Here is a 21,625-nt window from a genome sequence, read left to right on the forward strand (position 1 = left end):
TATGCATGATGCATTCATGTCATGGTTAAACAAGTAGTTGATGCGGAAAAACCAGAATAATAATAATAATAGTTAAGAAAGCGAGGTTGTTAGGTAAGTTAAATCAAGGCTGTATTAACCAAGAAATAACAACAATATTTGTACAGTAACTACTTATTTCATAAACTATTCTGCTTTTCAATTGACTGGTTAAATAAATAAATTTACATTATTCTGTTGTAATAAATTTTAAAAAAACTGATTAAATTAAATAAAACGCAACATATGGATTACATTACAGCAGGTTAAACTTAAAATTAAAAACAAAATTGCTTACTCTAAGGTATTGGAGATTTTCAAAAACATGAGTTGAAATCGTTGAACTCTTAAAACAGAAGAGTTATTTTCATCAAAAAAGTAGATTTTTTAGGATGGAACATTATTAATTCATTATAGGTAACTTAAACACTTTATTATTTAACATTTTATATATTTTTTTAATAAATGTATTAACATCTGTCTCAAATTAAAATTTAATTAAAAATGACATTTTAATAAAAAAATTGTTCACGGAGAAAAAATTCAGTTAAATTTACCGTACTGTATGGTAATGACATTTCTGGAGAAAAAAAATAATAATTCTGGTTAATGAAACCAGAATATACAGTATTTAAACTATTCATTTGGTAGTTGTTTTGCTCATATGGTAACGATCAACCGGAAAACCACACATTTAGTAAAAAATACAAAATTGAAAAGTGAATAAATAGTTTTCATGCCATGCTTTAAGGTATCATGAAAAAAATTAACAAATTTTAACCGATTTCCCAAATGCATATTTTACTGTCTTAATGTTATTGAATAACAAAAATAGTGGCGACTACTTTACACCAAGCAGTGTAAAAGAACATAGGTGAAGTGAAATACTAAATCCAGGCGTTTCACTACACTACTTGTATGTAAAGTAGTTCCTACCTTTTCTGGCGTAGAGACACACTAAAATTGTTTACAGTGTATCAGACTTATTTTCCCGCTTTTCGAATTATATTTAGAAACAATTTTAGAAGTATATTTAAATGCAGCAAATAAATAGTAATATGAACAAATATATCTTTCAGAATATGTAACTAGGACAATCTATCAACTATAGGACTATTTTCACAATTTATTTACTGTTTTAGAATTTCTGATCAAATTTGATTCAAACATGAAAAATATTTTTATTTTTTTTAATCTATCAGCTTTACTTTTCTGATTTTCGTAGCATACTTGAAAACAATCCTAGAAATGTGGGTAAATGCAGTAAATAAATTGTAATGTGAACAAATATATAGATTATATTTTTAAAAAAAACACTAAGGCGATTTATTAATTTTATTTCGCTTTTTAGAAAAGGATTTATTTTCACTTATCTTCAACAACAAAAAATTATTTTATTATTTTAATTTTTTCATCAATCTTTATGCATCTAAATCTTTAACTGGCTAATTAACCGTTATTAATTCACCTACAAGAAAATTTATAAAATGTATATCATTATTACAACGAATAAAAAACACAACATAACTTCAATCTAAAGCAAAATATTTTTAAAAAAATATTCCTTCAGTAAACTTTATAATAGGTTAACCCCCATAAAAGGTTAAAATATCATTACAAAATATAAGAAACAGTATTAAAATACTGCCTCACTGTAATGACAAAAAGAGAACTCCACATTCTTACAAGAAATATGTAAAAGTTTGATTTTATATTTTGTTAACTTGAAAACTAACTAAGCTTTAAAATTATTTGTTAATGCTTTATTGTGTTTCATTTTAAAATTTAAAAATCTTTTGCAAAGGTTTGTAAAAGGTTATCACATCATTCTCGGTTTTTCTTAAATAGTAAATATGAATATGAAAATTCTCTACAAAGCATATGTTAATATTTTTTTTTTTATATATATAATTCGAAAAACTCGAAAATAAGCGATACTTTAAAATAATTAGCTATTAATTGTTTCTATAAAATATTTAAAAACATTTTGTAAAAATTTATAGAGATTAAAATACAATAAATATAGATAAAAGATTAAAATACAGTTTCAAATTATAATTATTAAAATACATTTTAATTACAACAGCATTAAAATACTATCTCTCGCAAACAATAAAAAATACGAAAACAAACACATAAATCTACAAACATATTTCGAGCAAGAAATATGTACAAATTTCCTTTATAAAATGTAAAAATTATTATTACCTATAACTTGAAAACTAAGTTATAAAATACCTTATTAATATTCCATTGTCTTTAATTTTGATTAGTTTTGAGTAATTACTAATTTTAAATCAGTGTTACTTTGTAACTAAGCATTCAACTCATAGAATGCGAATTAATAATACATTTATTTTTGTTTTTTCTCTAATTATGTGAAACAAGATAGCGTAGTTCAGGGGATTATAACTTAAAAGAAACCAATTTGTTTGGCAAATGGTTTTCCACAGGAGCATCATTTTAAAAAAATAATTAATTCAGTACACTCAAATAACAATAAATGGCGATAGTTAAAAGTATATAACGTGTCTATCTTAAACGAACAAACAATGGCTCTTCACAATTTGGACTATTATATAAAACAAATAATTCACTTTAATTCGCATCATTAAACAATCGAGAACGATGAAACGTTCTGACATCAAACATTACAATAAAACCTCAACAGCATTTAAAAAAACAAAAAAAGAACAATTAGAATATTAGACATAACATACTTGAGATAAAAGCTAAGAGGGATTAAAGCAATAAAAAAAAAGAAACAAATAAACAGAGTAAAAATAAAAATGAGAAAAAGAATAATGTCCTTGAATTCTCACAATGCACATACAGACACACACAGCACTGATATTAAATCGAATTATGGCGCCGATTTTGGAGAGTCGCCAAGATAGCAGAAAAAGAAGAATCATAAAATGAGGAACTGAGATTCAAGAAATCATCATTTCATTGTTTTTTTACTTCGTATTAGTTAATTCTTGAGGCAACTAATAATCTAAATATTAACATGGGTACCCAACAACCTGTTGACAGAAGGGTGATAAAGGTTAAAATCTCAGAATAATTTATCGTGTGAGATGAAATATATACACCAGGAAGTAGTATCTCCTCATAACTTAATTCTAGCGGTGAGTTATTAAAAAGGTGTAAATAACATAAGAGTCGGAATGATGTAAGAAAAAATCGTTTAAAAAAGTATTTGAAATTTCAACTACTTCAGGATATTTTTCTTTGATGATAAAACTCAGCATCTTTCAATTCAATGCAAAATAATGCAATTATAAAAAAAGAAATCTATAAATACAAGCACATAATAAAGCGTGGTTTCAGAATTTTGCACTAATTTCCAATTCCAGTTTTGTTAATGTCTTTTAATAAAGCACAATGAATCAAAACTTTTTTTTTTAAACAAAGCATTCTAAATCAAGATTTGGTGCGTTATGTAAGTTTTGAAAAGAAATTAAAATTAATTTTTTCAAAAGATATGTTGCAATTTAAACATTAAAAATAATACCAAGTGAGGAAAAAACTTGACTAGACTAACAATTTTGAAAATCTTTTCTCTTTCATATTTTTGTTTAGTCAAATATGAAGCATTTTTAGGGCAAGGAATTATTTATTCTATAAAAACACTTTATAAATCGTACAAAATTTGTGTGCTTATAGAAAGCTCATTTTCACACATTTCTCACANAAAAAAAAAAAAAAAAAAAAAAAAAAAAAAAAAAAAAAAAAAAAAATGAGTGTAAATAGTTTTTATGTAAATTATAGTTGTATGAATGTAAATAATAATAATAAAATCCTGAGCAAACGATAAAAATGGTCGATCTGTGTAATTTTCAGATTATAACCAATGTTTTCTTGAAAAATAAAAAAAATAATAATATTATTATACAGTATAAGAGTATACTCTCGATATTTCGAAAACATTGCTATGTCAAAAAACTATTTTTTCCCATGGCATTACAGGGGTCTGTTTAGAAGAAATTTATATTTATAGAAATTCACAAAATATCTTATCATAAAAACGGACCCTTCACAAAATATTTTAACTTAAAAACGGACCTTTCACAAAATATTTTAACATAAAAACGGACCCTTCACAAAATTATTTTTCTTTTAATCGGACCCTTCGCAAATTTGTTTATCTTCATTATTATTGTATTAATCAAATAAACCCTTTCCACGGCAGAAAACAAGAAAGATGGATGTAAACGAATTACGTTTTGTCTTCGGCAGACGCTTCATCCATTATTCGTCTGAAATTAATGTACTGCGTTCAGCAGTATAGGCTAAATACCACATATTTGTATGTTGCATCTCTAATTTAGAAACAGCAATTATTGTTTATTTTTTAAAATTTAATTTTTTTAATCATAATTTTACAGTGTTGAGCATAATCTTGTATGTCTTTACAATTTAAAAACTCCTTGAAAAATTTTTTTTTTGCAATAACGGACCCTCTTTGCACAAATTCATAAAAGCGGACCCTGGTTGAAAGAATGTGAGTAACTTTTCACAATTTCACGAAAAACGGACCTTTCACAAAATGTCTGGACAGACCCCTGCATTATATATCCACCTAATGTTAATTTGAATTCCTATGTCGAAGGGTTTCTTCTCAAAACCTTGCTATGTCGATTTTGTTTCGAAATAGAAAATGAATTTTTTCGGAAAAAGCACAATGTAAGTTCATTGTAAACAAATTATTTTCTATTTGATGCAAAATTGTTCTTGTCTTAATATTAAAAATAAAACTATCATTGTTAACCAATTCTTTTCTATTTAATACATAATTGTTCTTATCTAACTTTTAAAATAAAATTATCATTGTAAACCAATCCTTTTCTATTTAAATGCATAATTGTTCTTGTCTTACTATTAAAAATAAAATTATCATTGTTAACCAATTCTTCTCTACTTAATACATATTCGTTCTTATCTAACTTTAAAAAATAAAATTATTATTATAAACCAATTCTTTTCTATTTAATGCATAATTGTGCTTGACTTTAAAAATAAAATTATCAGTGCAATATTTAGACTTATAGTAAACTATCATTACATATATATTTAATGGTAGTTATTCTGATGCTTCACGACTCCTCTTTTTAGAATAATATTTTAGAATATATTTTTATACATTTTATAACATATTTAGTTTTGAACTTGTTATCTCGAAATGTTTTTAGCGTTCCTTCAACTTTGAGATATCGAGAGAATATTGTGTATATTATTTCGAGAATGTGCTATTGATGTGCAAAATATTATTAATTTAGAATTTGGAAATTTCAGAGCATTAAAGAAAAATTCTATAACTTAAAACGATTACATTTTACAGAATACTTTTAACTGGACTTATTTTCGCCATTATACATGGTGCGAAAGTTCTGAGAGTTAAATTTTTTATCATGGTATTTACAGATAAATATAATTTTCCTATCAAGAATGATTTGCAAATACTATAACAGATAAAAATTTTAAATGTCATTTTTCTCTTCGTTTCACTTCACTTAACGACTCACGCTGATGTTTTTTATAGGATTATTTATTATTCAGACATAACGATAGAGAATTCCTAACAACGTATTTCATGTATTGAAGCAAGCAAGTTAAAATCACAGTTAAGGATTCCATTGAAAGAAAATGAATGGAGAGAGAGTTGGGGAATAGGATACGGTCAAGTATTGCACGCAAAAATGGATTTAAAATTATTTAAAGACAAAAGACTGTCGCCATCTTTGATCGTGAGTAAGAACGTGATTGGTCAATTGAAAGAAGGTGGGTAATTTTAGTAAAGGACAATGCACGGCGAATTATTTCCTTTTTCTCATCGTATACTTGCCTTTGATATTTTCGATTTGTGTCAAGCCGTAATATTTATATATATATTATGTAATTTGGGTATTGTTTCCGGTTTTTTATTCAAAAATAACTATGAAAAAAATGAGGAACTCAAATGTCATCAAATCATATTGCACACATGAGAAATACTAAAAATTTTAAATGAACTTATGTTTATGAAAAGATTCCGCGGTAAATTTAAGGGATACTTTTTAAATAGTTTAAAAATACAAAAAGCGCATTTAGAGCTATACAAAATCCTAAAAATAAATACTTTAATTATTACAAAACATTATAGTACAAGCACCATTCATTAAAGTATTCATTATAAATATTACTAATAACGTTAAATAAAAGTTACATAGCTGTGGTTGCTTTGAGGATAAACACTCGCCTTCCAATGAGGTGCTCTGGGTTCGAATTCCAACGATGCACTTAAAGTAACACTGTTTTAATACTAATTATTTTAGTTTTATTTTACTTAAAAAAAACATCATTTATTTTTTATTTTTACAGTTTTCAATAATTTTTTGTAGAAAAGATAAAGTGGCAAAATGATTATTCACGTGAACGTTCCATATAGAACATCTGTTTTAGCCTCTTCAACGGATTTGTTATCAATAATATTGTTTATTTTGTATATTGTTCAACAATTAATGCATTTTTTTTTATCTGAAAGCGAAGATATTGTTATTATCAAATACGTGATTCTTATGTAACTGCACTTTATAAATCTATTTACATTTCTCTTTCAATTTTGTTCTAAGAACAAAGCGAACCAAAATTGATAAAAAAGAAAACTGACGCGACAATTTTTTCACATATTTCGTTACGTTTACAAAAAAAAAATCGCCTAAATGAAAAATTTTTGTAATCACAACAAAAATTTAAAAAGTTTTTTTTTATCACTTTAGATAAAATAGTAAATATTATTTACTTTGGACGTTACAGTTGGAAAAAAAAAATTGGTAAATGAAGATATGCAAAGAAAGCCAAAGATAAGAATTTCAGAAAAGATTAAAATTTCTTTTTTAAGCATTGGTATTTTTTCCCCCAAATAAGTACGTTTGGTAAACGTAAATCAATAAAAACGAAAATAAATTAAGAATTATTCAATTTACTCTCTACAAATTTATTTATGAGTTGGGACATCATTGAAGGACAATATATATTTTTGTTCACAGCTCCAATTTTTCAATAGCAGCTGATTTATTTTTGTATATTTGAATATTTACTTCTTAAAAAAATATTTTAGGTTGCTGTTTTATGTAGAACAATTGTAAAGAAAAAACTAATAACAAATTCCATTCATTCAAGAGAAAATTGAAAAACCCTTACTAGCCCTTATAACTGTTATTCTTATTCAGAGGAATCTTCAGCAATCATAACAATTTAAATACAATTAACATTCAGTTAGGTTAAAATTAATACTGATTTTGCTTTTCATAATATTTTTAAAATTTTTGTTTTTACAGTTAATAAGTTACATTTTGTAAAAAGGAATAAGAAAAAATAACTTTAACAATTCCCTAAATAGACAATGATAAAAGCAATGTTAATAAAAAACAATATTTTAATGAATTTTTGAATCACGACCAATAAATTAGAAATTTTCGTCAGGAAATTTAAAGTCAATTTAATAACAAAAAAACGGTACGGCATGACTTAAACTTTTTTTACAACAATGAAATTCAGGCTCAACAATGAAATTTTAAAATCAGTGACAAAATTGGAAAAATTTTATTTCGCTACAACTCTTTTAAAATTAAAATTAACTTAAATCATAATATTATAATAAATAGATGGTAGTATCTGTTTTTATTGTTTAGAAAATAATTTTAAGTTCTTTATAATATATTCAATGACAGATGCTTAAAAATAAAATAATTCTCACCCTGTCTTTCTAATCATTTCTATTTTGTTAATAACTGTGCTACATATTGTAAATATTGGTTAACAATATTTTGACAAAAAGAGTATAGGTAAAATATTTACATGATATTGTTAAAATTTAAATGTAAAATCAAGTACATATTTAGCCATTACTATTTTTTTTCTTCTTTGAAATCTAAAAGTAAAGATTTATTGAAAAAATTTAAATGACATCAAAGTAATAAAACGTATGAAAATACATTATAAAAAATATTTCAAAATCGTTAGCGTATATACGATTGCGAGGAATTTCTTTTGTTTTTTAAAATGATTTTTATCAAAACCACGTGATAATCGAACATATAATCTAATATTAATCTAATCTAATATTACAAGATAACCTAAATATTACAAGATCAAATAATAGGGTCAGGACTAATTTCGGAATTTATGCTAAAATCTGAAGTCAAGATCCACGATGTCCACATATTTTATCACATAAGTTTAGTAATAGTTGAAGCATGCAGTGTTAAAACAACTGATACAAAATCCGAGATCGACATTTAATTTACGATCCCGCTTTTAAATTTTATAATAGATATTTATTACTACAATGTAAATGGAATGAAAACAGCAGTAAGCATAGGACTGCATTCGTATATTTGTTCTTGCGTAGGCATGGTTTAGTCTAGTTTGTAATAATGAATTTCATCTTAACAACAAAGCATTGTCAATTTGGTATGTACTTTAAATGTAAAGCCAAAAAGTATGCTGAACATACGTTTTCCTAAAATATTCAATATTTTGAATCACCTAACATTGAATAACAAATACGAAATCTGTAATACATGTTCTTTATATTTAATAAATCTTATTTTAAACTTACTACTAAGAATTTATTAAAATAACGCTAATTGTAAAGGGAATGCAAAGAAAGATATAAATTTTAAAAAAAAGTTGCGCTTTTAAATTTTGTTTGCTAATAAAATAATTTATGGAAGTTTCTATAAGTTGATTTCACTTACACAATGCGATAAAAAACTATAAAAAGAAGCACTATTTAATGATATCGTCGGACAATAGTGAATGTAAATAAGCTTCATTCATTTACCTAAATTATTAAAAAATAATGAAGAAATTTACCGGAAAAAATGCAATTTTAATAATAATTTTATTACGTATATAGATGGCAATTGTATGTTTTGTATGTGATATGCTTGAATACGAAATGGTGAATTTTGGGGAACATATTTTTTATTCATATGTAATAGTATTTTGACACATAAAAGCATCACAATGGTAGTAAGCGAAATTTGGTGAGCATGGACGCTTCATCGGTAGAAAGGATAGAAAAATGCTGCGAAACCGCACACGCGGGAGTCGCGGCGCGTGCGGTGGGAAAACAAAGGTCAAGAATTCGGCTCTCAAAAGAAAAGTGAAATTAAACCGAATGACCACAAGGATTTCGCTCACCTTTCTGTACTTCCAGCTCGTTCTATCCTTAATGTCCTCCTCAATTCGGGGTCAGTTTCGGAACACAAGGTCAGCGGGGCAGTTGAACTCTGCAGACGATTCACGTTCACTTTGTTCTTATTATTAATCCACGGACTGGCAGCAAGACAGGACGCTAGTAGTTCTTCGCGTTTATCCTCGCCATCGGTCACATTTTGATCGAAAACGAAAGTATGATCACAAACAGAACCATTTAACACCTCACTAATAGCATTTATTTTATTTTTAGCCGAATTTGTATCCAGTTCTTCGGCACATTCTCTCAACTCCACAGACCCGCTGGCCGCCATCTTTAAACGTACTCTCTTAGCCTCTCTCTGTTATTCATTCTTTCGCTCCATGGAAGAGATGGGCGATAAATTTGGCGACTCTTTCGCCCGTATCTTTTCGCCAAACTTTTATTTTTTCTTTATCGCTCACATGTCGTCAAGTCTAGCTTTTCCTACGAGGAAAGAAAAAGAACAAAATCTGACTCTTCAAAGTCTTTTTTTGTTTTTTAAACTAAACCGCAAGGTGAGAGTTTGGTTAATGTTTTCGCTTCTCTTTATGTTCTTTTTTACTCTTTCACTTTCGATAAATTAACGAAAGCATCGACCTTTTATTTATTTTATTTTTACTATCGACTTGTAACCTCTTTCATAAATCTTAACACTTTTTATTTTAAACTTTATTTCTTGATGTCATCGGATCTCGTTCAAACTAGAGACCTAATTTTTCATTCATAAAAGAAATGGAAGAAAGTGTAAAACAATATCAGTGGAATAAAATCATTGGTATGATATTTCTCCATAACGATATCGATTGATTCCAATCGAAAATTTCAGTTTAAAGAAAATTTCGTTTTACGGAGGATGTAAATTTTGGCTGTATTTTGAAGATATGGTACAAACTTTTTAATTGGTACAATTAAGTAAAAAAGAACAAAAGTATATAGTTATGACTTTTAATTAAAGACGAGTTAATACATAATTTTAATCAATAATTTTTATTGCTTTGTTGTGTTGTTTAGTTATCGTTTTGTTGCATTAAAAATGCTTAAGAGTAAAACACAATCAATAAATTTACTAACTAATACGTACTAGTGGTTTTTTTTCCGTGATTGTTTCCGTGAAAATTCCGTGATTGCTTTTTATGGTATTAAACTCATACATTTTAAGCAAGAAATTTTAACTAACAGAAGACATTACATTTTAACTAAGAAAAGAATCTGGCACTTATGAGAGCCATTTCATTGCACAAAAATTCCATCTTTCATGAATAACGAAAATCTAAAAAATAGCATCTAAAAAATTCGTTTTATGGAGACCCCACTTCGTTATATGGAGAATATTTTGAATGCTATTTGACGTTTCGATCAAAAACTTCTTTAAAGTGAAAAATTCACTACAGCGAGACTCTACTGTAAGTCAGAAACTTAATTTTTTTTTCATTACTTGCGGTGAGAAAGATAATATTTTCCATGAATATACAGAGATGTTTTTCAATTAAAATAATAAATATTTTGAGAAACTTAATTTGAAAAGATTCACGTTAATTTTAATAAAATAAAGCTTTTTTTCTCCATTTAAAAATGGCTGCACTGTGAATAAGAACAACCCCAAAAACATTTGAAATCCGTATTGATTATACAATTACTTTTGATAAGAGAGCAAATTATAAAGTTGCTGTAACTGTTATCTCCATTAGAGTTATAAAAGTAAAATTTTAACTTAACAAGTCTCGGTGGCTTACTGCAAGACAGCTGCATCGTTTATTAATACCACATTATATGTATATTATAACGTTATAAAATACAATTCAAAAATTAATTTTTCAATTTTTTTTCGCGAATTTAATATTTTTTGGCACAGTTTCTACGAATGTCATTTTGAAGAAATAGTGACTCGTTTGAGATTTGAATCTCAACTTATAAAAGTTTTTCAAACTCATAACTTGTTCTGGAAATGAATCGAAACTAGGACAATCCGAGTCAGTTGTTTAATTTTTAGAGAGTTTTTATAATTTTTCAACTAAATTTGAGGAACTTGGAAGTTTGAATGAGACAACCAATGATTCGAAATAATATAAAGGTTTACCATTTAGAAAAAACTTTTAAACTGACATCATAATTTTTAAACTTTATTTTTATAGTTACCTAAGTGAAACATTCTCTTTTTGAAATAACTCTTTTTGAGATTGGCGTAGAATTGATGATAGAGATTAATAGAAAACCTTTGCGAAGAGCAAGTTTTCAGTAACTTATAATTCAATGAGTATAAAGAATTCCATCAAATACATCAAACCTTTAGTAATGCAAACTCAAAGGGAAAGTTAAAAATGTTCGGAGTGACAAATATATTCATTAATTAAATACCAACAACAATGAATTAAGTTTAGTAAGAATAAACTCTCCTTAATTTTAATGTTTGTTAAATACTATAGTAAGCTAGATACTATAGTAATGCAAGTTGTTAAATACTATAAGTAACTGAATTTCTAGTAACTATACTATAGTAAGCTAGAAATTCATAAAGAAATATTATAAAGACTTGGGACACTATAATGATAAACAATGTCTTGAAATTTTTCCGAAGAGTTACTTATGGTGCAAAACACCATTATTTCCATGTTTTAGCGGTAAGATATTTTTGATTATTATAATACTAGTGTAGGAGGAAATTTCGGAAACTTTGAAAGTACATATTTAAAATCAATAAACAGCAGTTTGATGTAAAAATTTTAACCTTTTGGAAAAGGTTAATTTGTTGCCTCAAGCATTTCATAAAAGCATTTTTTTTTTAACTCATACACAATTTGGAGCTATTGAAAAATTTCTGTGATAACCGTTTTCTTAAATTGACTTAATTATACGTTAATTATAAATGGAACAATTTTCATATTAATTAATTAATGTGAAAAAAGATTGTAATAAGTTTTGCAAGCAATGAGTCTTCTTTATTTCGAATATATTGGATTGGCAACGAAGTTCCCACCGTTTTTATTTTTATTTATTTACTAGCTGAATACCCGTTCTTCGCACGGGGTGAATAAAATAAAAAAAAGAATCAATAAATCAGTATTGAGGAACACAAGGCATTCATGCTCAAAACTGATATGCATAATACTGACACAATTAAAGATGGAAGAATCAGGTGAATGACATTTTTTGGGAAATTAATGAATTAGAGAGAATAACATAAAGTGGTTGCGTCAATATGGGTAAGTTTAATGTAACAGAACTGTTTTTGCTTTCACTTTTATCTCAATATAACTGATCCATATTAGTTTTTAGAGTAATTCTTATTTCAAATTAGGCAGTGGGAAATAAAATAAAGCAAAAGAATTATTAGTCCCACCTTCTAACAAATTGGTAATAAAATAATTCTGATGCAACTTCTTTTTTTCGTTCTGAAAATGTCACTGTCAAATGTCTTCTAAGTTTTTCAATTAATTTAGGTAAAATAATTTTAATTTCTTTTTTTATTTTATTTAATACTATTTGTTGTAATCTTCGATGGCTTAAGTAAGCAAAGCTCGTTATTTGTAATTCATACCATTTCAGCAAAGATGAAATGCATTTAGCATCATTTAGGTGTGATGCAGTTGCTCTCTGCCAATTCATGATAGTTAAAATTCACCACTGTTAAGTGATTTTCTCAGGTATATATCTCTTTTAAAAAGACCGTAAAACACTTAATTCCAAGGTATTGGTACTTAAACTGCTTAGTACTGATGTAGTTTTAATAATTATCAGATACATCAATATAATATTTTATACCTATATTAGTATATTTCGTACTTATTACATAACCCTTCACCATTTGAGATTTCATATATTTGTCAGTGGCAACCAACTAAAGCCGATTTTTTTTTTTTTAATATTAGAACTTCATGAGGATTTTAAGTGCGTGACCATTTCTCTATCTGACCTTTAATTTACTGTTAAAATATATATTAGTAGTGGTGAAAAATATTGATGTATGTGTTAATAAGAAAAAAGATTGGCATTTACATCAATAGGAAATCTGGCAACAGATCAGCACTGCTAATTTAACTTTCACCTATGAAGCCCGTGCTCTTTATTATTTTTATATATATCATCGATCATCGTTCCATTTTGTTTCCTTTTTGTAGTATACTGAATAAATAGTTAGTTTAACTTAAAGATGTCATGTTCAGTCAATACTTGCGTAACTCAATTATTTCTACAGGTTATGGGCCCAGCAAGCTATTTATGCGAAGTTAAAATAATGAAATAATCACAATCGGTTCTGTTAGCTATGGCACTCTCAGCACACACAACACAAATGTCGCGAACAGCTTCTGCGACCATAGAACCTCGATTAAAAATCACGAAGAAAGAAAGAGGTGTCAAAAAGCCTCATTTTTCTTTTCAGCCTTGAACATTTTATTTTAGAGATCTGGAAATTAACATAACTGGAGCAAAACATAGATTCCGGTAGAACTAAACATCCTCTTTCGAATGATCAAAAAACATGTGGACTCTTGCAGTTTAAAAAAAATTGAAGGGAATTTAGTTGCTGACGCAAAAATCAATATTGCGGTAAAATCGAAAGGAAGATTAAATTTTATATTCTTATAAACTGGGCGTCGTTGATGTGGTAAACGGTGAGTATCTGTCGCTCACAATAATTAGGAATCTCTTAAGGCTCCCCTTAATAATACAGACAAATGTCGAAAATGTTCATGAATCATCATTGATGAAAGTTAAAATAAAGATCGAGATAAATCTTTTTTAAGACGTTTAGCAAATTTGAGAAATATTTTTTGTTACGTGTTTACGTGTGTAAGATAAGAGTTCTCAATTCTTTTCGATTATGGAACCCTAAACTGATGTTTTCCTGGAGGAGACCCCAACTTTTTCAATAAATTTTGTCAAAAATTATCAACAGATAAACCAAAGAAAGGCTACCTATCAGTTCAAAATTATTTAATGTGAAGAATTGACATTTTCCGTCATTTTATCAATATTTGTCTTAAAATTAGGTATTACAACCAAAATTTAAATTCACTGCTCTGGAGCCGTCATCTTGCCCAGTTCTGAATCTGTTTTTGGTGTATGTATAAACTAAACATGAATAAACTAAACTGATATTTTGCTGAAATGTAAATGAAAAATAACCCTGCTTGAATCGTTTAGAATGTTTTTCAGATAAATATAATTTCTTCATTTTTTGAATTTGGTAATTTAATTTTCAATTAAAATTCGATGGGTAATAATCATGTAAATTTTACAAAAAAAAAATTCATAATTTATTTAATATATCATAATATTTTTAAAAAATTTTTTTTCGGTGTTGCATTACCAAAATATTATTAAAGTAACAAAAATATTGTATAAATTATGCTCCGTCGATTGCATATAAATACAATTACAGGTTTAATTTTTTTTATTTTATTTGAAGAGTTCTAACACTCGGAACCTATATGAGTCTATGTTGGAACCCTTGGGTTCCGCGGAATCGCTGGTTGTTTTTATTGCTTCCTTCGCTCACATCGAACACTTGCCACTCCCATGAGAATATGAGAGAGGAGTTCAAAGAGAAATCGACGAGTACACTATTTCGAATAATTCACATTCGAATTAAATAAAGTTTCTTGTATTATTACTAATATTACGAAACAGCATATGAAAATCCAACAAAACTTCAACTCAAAGAAAAACATTTTTTAAATATCAAAGAAATTAATAAGTCTTTTTTTCCTAATTTCTTCGCTACGAACTATTAAATGAAATGTAATGCATAAATAAATCAAGAAGAATTAAATATGTGACAAAAATGTCATCATGGTTAAAGTAAAACATGAAAGTTTTTTGCCCTTTCCTTTCGATTTTCAATACAAAGTAAAGAAAAACGGGTGGAGGGATTAAAAAAAAAACTTGTCCTTATTGACCCTGAGAATTGTATGCCATCAGGCAAAACAACATCTGTCGCTCATGATATGCCCGATCTTACGCAATATAAGGAGGATTTTTTAGACTGGAAAAAAAAAGCGGAAAATGATATAAAAAATAACTAAACATGAGGGAGGATAGGGTAAAAAGACAACTGTTCCGTAACGATTTCCACAAAACCACAGCTGCAAAAAAGGGTAAAAATCTGCCTTATCCGTAAACCGCAACACAGCTTGTCTTAATGATAATTGTTTATAATATGAATCAATCTTCTCTTTTTGTAAAGTATGCTAATGAGGCGAAGTGGTTCAATAATATTGAAATTCATTGAAAACTTAAGTTATAATGTTAGCACAGTCTTCAAACTGAATGATTACTGTTAAAATTTATATGTAACTGCAGCAATTTTTCTTAATGATACCTTCTTTCGTAAACTAAGGTTCCTAATTGGTAATAGAACTAGCTATCGTGGACCTTAGTATTTTCACTTACTTCAATACAATATTAACATTCTAAATTAATATTGTTAGAATTTACAATAATTACAAATTGCGAAAATTGTTTTAATGATAATGGTTGATATAAATAAACCTCCTTCTTTTGTTATTGTTTGTATGTAAATGAGGCAAACAGTTCGGTAGTGCTGACAGCTATCGTGAGTCCTTGTAATTATACTGACTTTAAATTAAATTATTCTTATTAGAATTTACAATTACAACAATTGTCTTGATCATTGTTGTTAGGTATCAGTCTTCTTATGTAATGCATCTAATATTGTGAATGAAATTTCTTTTTAAATTAAAAGTTACTTTAACCTTAGTTGTAGCGTTTACATAGCGTACAAACTAAATGATTAGTATAAGATATTACATTATTAATTTATCATTACAACAATTTTCCAGATAATAATTGGTGATATAAACCAACCTTCTACTTTTGTAATGTATACTAGTGTTCCTAATGAAGCAAACAGTTCGGTAATATTAACAGCTATCGTGAGTCTTAGTAATTGCACTGAGTTTAAATTAAATTATTATTATTAGAGTTTGCAATTACAACAATTGTCTTAATAATAATTGTTATTTATCAGTCTTCTTCGTATGTATTGGAAACTAATATTGGGAATAAAAATTTTTTTAAAAATTAAAAGCCATCTATAACCTTAGTTATAGCGTTTGCATAGCGTACAAACTAAATGATTAGTGTAAGATATAACATTATTAATTTATAATTACAACAATTATCTCAATGATAATTGTTGATATAAATCATCCTTCTCGTTTTGCAATGTCTGCTAATGAAGCAAATATTTCGGTATTACAAATAGCTATCTTGAGCCTTAGTATTTACACTATTGTAAGAATTTACCATTACAACAATTGTCTTAATGATAATTGTAATGTAACAGTCTTTTTCTTATGTATTGCATGCTATTGTTGCGAATAAAGTTTGATAAAATTAAAAACCATCGTTAACCTTAGTTATAGCGTTTGCATAACCTTCAAACTAAATTATTAGTATAAGAATCTACATTATTAATTTATAATTACAAAAATTTTCATAATAATGATTGTTGATATGAGTCAATATTTTTCTTTTGTAATGTATACTTATTTTACTAAAGCAAACAGCTCGGTAATGCTAATAGCTCTCGTGTGCCTAAGTATTTACACTGACTTCAAACAAACTTATTGTTAGAATTTTTAAATATTTTACAATTACAACAATTGTTTTAATGATTCCTGAAAAATGATAATTCTTGATATGAATCAAATTTCTTTCGAATGTAGACTAATGAAGGAAACATTTCAGTATTACTATTAGCCCTCGTGGACCAAAGCATTCCTTAAGTAGAATCATTCAAATATTAAAAATAAAAATGCTGACTAATCACTCATTTTTTGCTTTTTTTCTGTTCAGAAAACAAAGTTTATTTTTTTAAATTAAATTTTATCTTAAGACGATTATTGATTTATTAATTTTAGTTGATGCTACCAGGTTTGGCGAAAATTCTTTTAACAATATCAACGCATAACAAGGAAAAGGAAGATCCCGTACGTCGCCATCTTTTCGACTGTCGCCAACATCCAATCGTAAGTTATATAAGTCATAAGTCAGCTTTTTAGATGTGATCAGTCAGAACAGAATTCGAATTTCGGTTTTAGTTGTACGTAACCACTTTTGTAAGTTATATTTTCCCGTTACTTCGTTGTTGTTTTTCTTTCATTTTTACCATCTATTTGCTTAACCATAGTTTTAATCGCAATGAACACCTTGTTTGTAAATCGTTAATCATTATTTTTTCAAACCTTATGTTCTCTTTATTTAAGCTTAAAATTAACTTGCAATCAAAAGTAGTGTTGGAAAAATTTGAAACAATAAGTTTTCCGTAAACACAAACTAGGATATTTGTAAATTTTACTAGGGTAGTTGTAAATTTTATACATTAATTTCTGCCGATTAAAAAACGAAATCTATTAGTGAAATGTTTAGTTGGGAATTCGAGAACCTGCCGCCAAAAAATGTTTTACAAAATGTCGAATGTGGAATTCGTAGATTTAGCATAATAAAAATTGATATAGGGGCCATTCATATATTACGTAAGGAGAGAGGGAGTTAACGACTTTCTGATATGGGGAAAAGGAGGTATATTATAAATGATTACGTAAAAAAGTAGAATCCCCCTATTTTCAAAATTTTTGTTTTCAAATGAAAGAAAAAAATACTCGTACTTTTTTTTCGATATGGGTAATGCTGAAAAAGAGGTCATAAGTATTGGCCACAGAAGGATAACACCTAAAGAATTTACTCTAAATTTAATTTTAAAATCAAAAAAGTTAATGTAACACACAAGGGGGGAATTGCAAAAACATACTTTCGTTTTTAATTGAACGTCCCATTATTATTTTAATTAAAATCAATGCTTAATTATTATTTATTTTTATGGCTTTTCAATATATTATGTTTCTAAAAACTTACAATTTGAGCACAAATAATTTTTGTTGCCTCACGTTTTCGTATTATAATTTTCGATTCTATCTTAGTGTTAAATTTTTTGTAGATCTTTAAATCTTAGGTTGTTATGAGGCTGTCTTTGGAGTGATAGACGGTGGGTGTAATGTCGGCCCATAATAATTCGAAATATTTAAAAGTTCTGAGAAATAGAGAAAAATTTTAGAATCTTTTATCAAATATTTTGCAAATGAAAAAAAAAAGGATTATTTTTAATGTATTAAATTTAGTGTACAATTTTTCGCTTATTTTCGCTACGGGAAGATTTCCGTATCGTGATCTGCGTCAGAATTATCGATAAGTTTTGGCATCTTCCGGGCAACGGCCCACAAGAAACGAAAAAGAAAAAAAAAACAGTTCAGATGGGGACTAACTCGTAGCCACAGCCGAGCAAACTTCTACACGTTTTTTTTCCCTTTTAAATTAGAAAGCTTAAAATTCATTTGGCCCCTATGCGATTGTAGTTGGCACGACAGATTACCATATGGTAATTTCCCCCTCCTAACGTCCTCTAAGCAAGAGTTTGGCGGTCGACTTTTCGTACGAGCCACTTCATAGTTTTCATATGACGTCGTTACTTTTTCTTTAATAACGATTGTTTTATCAATATTTTAAGTCATTCTATCGAAAAAATAAACCTTCAAATAAAAATGTTTCAAACTTTCATGAATAATTAAATAAAATTTTCCATTCTCAGAAAATCGTTTGTTTCGAACAAGAATCGAAACATCTCAACTCTTTTCTATTGATTAAAACACCGATTAACTTATTTGTCTGTTTTCGAACGGCTTCTTGGACCAAGCTCCAAAAACTGCTAGGGCCAGAACGATTCCACAATACGAACGTACTAAGAAAATCAGAAAATGAACAAAATGGAAAAGGAACTCAATATCACTGGGGTTTCCAACTTACATGAGGCTGGGGGCCACAATTAAAAACACAAATCAAATGGCGGGCCGCAACTTTATCAAAAATTTTTGTAGGACTCTTTCATGTTTGAAGAAACATTAAATATTACTGTCAGAGTTTTACTAAGTTGTACAAAACAAAAGTATTGAATTACAAATTAAAATAAGAAGTAGATTTTTAAAAATATTTAATAGTTATTAATAATAATTTTAAAGACATAAATAAATGCTAAAAATTCGGGCTACAATAACTTTAATGTGCACCTATGTATAAACAATTAATGTGCAACAGTTAACAATTAATGCTAATTGTTAAAGTATTAAAACTTACATAGTAGCACACAAAATATTCAATGAGAAAATTGTGGTTTGCTGCAACCACCAGAGAATCGATATTTACATTTTAAATTCAAAATTTACAAATGTGTGTGCGAATATTTTCGTCCAAAATGAGTGGTTTCAAAAAGTTAAATCGGAGAATTTCTTCGAGAAAATTTTTGATACGCACATGCTAAATTATATTCACAAAATACAAAAAAAAAAAAATGAAATAAAAAAGAGTACACAATTAATTTTGTATTTGAATAAATATTTTCTTGGATACAAAACCTAAAAAAATAAAATTTCTTTGCACCGTTGGTATGTTAAATTTCACAGAAACGAAGAAATTAGGTTTTTATTAACGAGAAAAGTATTTTAAACCCATACAGAATTTTTACGACAATTGTCCGCAAAAAAATGACGACTAATATATTTTAGTTCGCGGGCCGGAGGCGGCCCCCGGGCCGCCAGTTGGAAACCCCTGCTATATCGGGAATGTGTTGCTAATAAGAACAGCATTTGTTAGAGAAAATACTCCTTTTTTTGGCAGTCCTTTAAATAATTTTCTTCCTTTTAAATTTTTTTTAATTTTATGATTAAATATATTGTGAAGAATTTTAGAGTTGAAATTATGGAAGTTTTTAATGTACTTTTTACAATGTAGATTTTTCAATGGCCGGATCACACTATTGGTCTAAAATGACGTCACTACTGTGCGAAGAGAGATGATATATATCGGGTAGCGTTTACTTGCCTTTGGCTACAACTTTTGTTTTATGTGCGTTCTGAGCTCATTTCATTTTTGCAAATGTTTATGTAATATCAATATTAAGTTTTATTTATATGACTTTGACTGTAGAAGAAATTTGAATAGTATTTTTTTGAACAATTCGAATAAGTATGAAAGAAATATTTATTTAGTCACATGCATTATAACATTTGTAACAGAAAAAAAAAAAAAATCAAAATTCTGTATGCACTCGTAGTATTGTTGTTATCGAGTCTAATGTCACTTGCCAATGCCAGCAAATTTGCTTAGTACATGGCAAAGGGTGCGTTTCTTGTTTTTAAGTGGCGCCATCTATTGCCAAGAATACGACTTCAGCCTCATACAGATCACTGCCCGTTTATAGGGCGGATACATTCATACCTCCATTGATTCACCCGCAGATCTGAACCAGAGAACGATCAATCTCCAAGTCAGTACTCCCAGAGGTAGATTTGTTATGTGTACACGAGGAGTTTGTGACCCAACAGATTTCACGTGCACCAGTGACCATTTGCTACACGGGGAGTCTTCAGCCGAAGGGGATAGAACTCGCGACCTCTTGGAGATGGTCTCAACGCCCTTCCAACCTGGCTATCCCGGTTGTTCATTACATACTAGGTCTTATAAAAACTTTATTCCAGTAGTACTGTTATTCTTTTTCTTGCTATCAGTGTCTTTTTAAAATTCTGTAAATTGCATTGTTTTTTGATTGAACAGCTATTTCTTTTATTAAAATAAAAATTTGCGAAATATTATTCTAAAAAACACATTTGAAAATTAATGTAGTTATATATCTCGAGATTGTAATAAAATGAATAATAAATTATTAAATAAAAATAAAGGTAATAAAAATTTACTTGTTTATAGGCAAAAGTTCCTGCAATTTTCCAAAACTGCGTCATCGCAAGCCTATGCGACCAATATCGTTCTCCAGCCACTTCGAAATTTAATTGCTCGTTAGTTCGACATTGTGGAATCGTTACCTTTTAGCTTACATGCAAAAAGGTAACGATTCCGCAACAACATTGCTCCTAGCACAACATGGTCTATTTGGTAAATGCTCATTTTATTTAGTTTGCTCGTATATTACAAGTGCAAGTACTATAATTAATAGTACATTGTACTTTAAAATAACAAACACTTAAGAGTAAGATCGTTATTGGAAAATTCCGAAAATAACATATCGTTATAGAGGTGCGAAAGAAACATATTTTTTCGTTAGGAGGGCCTCGGTAGGCTTTCTGTCAACACAAAATCTCAATTAAAAAACTTTCAGCAATCATTGATTAATTCTTGTAACTAGTTTTAACCCTTTCGTCATCAAAGCATTTTGGCGAAATGTGTTGAAAACCACGGAATTTTTTTGAAAATGTTTAATTTTTATAGAACTTTATTTTTATTCATACCACAAGGATGAGTTGTAGAAAAAAATCCAAAAAAGCTTAAAATTGAAATCTGAAAATGACATTT

At 27.9% G+C, this 21,625-nt stretch overlaps 1 protein-coding gene across 1 annotated transcript in view; it reads right to left on the minus strand.

The window, feature by feature from the left end:
* LOC107439618 (zinc finger protein jing) overlaps positions 1 to 9,595 on the minus strand; it is a 198,764-nt gene extending 189,169 nt beyond the window's left edge. Inside the window, exon 1 of the mRNA XM_043046423.2 lies at positions 9,211 to 9,595. Coding sequence (XP_042902357.1) covers positions 9,211 to 9,539 — 329 coding nt within the window. The 5' untranslated portion in view covers positions 9,540 to 9,595. The remainder of the gene's footprint in view (positions 1 to 9,210) is intronic.
* Positions 9,596 to 21,625: the final 12,030 nt, after the last annotated feature.

Source organism: Parasteatoda tepidariorum, chromosome 10, assembly GCF_043381705.1.
Source record: "Parasteatoda tepidariorum isolate YZ-2023 chromosome 10, CAS_Ptep_4.0, whole genome shotgun sequence".
Taxonomy (NCBI): Eukaryota; Metazoa; Arthropoda; class Arachnida; order Araneae; family Theridiidae; genus Parasteatoda; species Parasteatoda tepidariorum.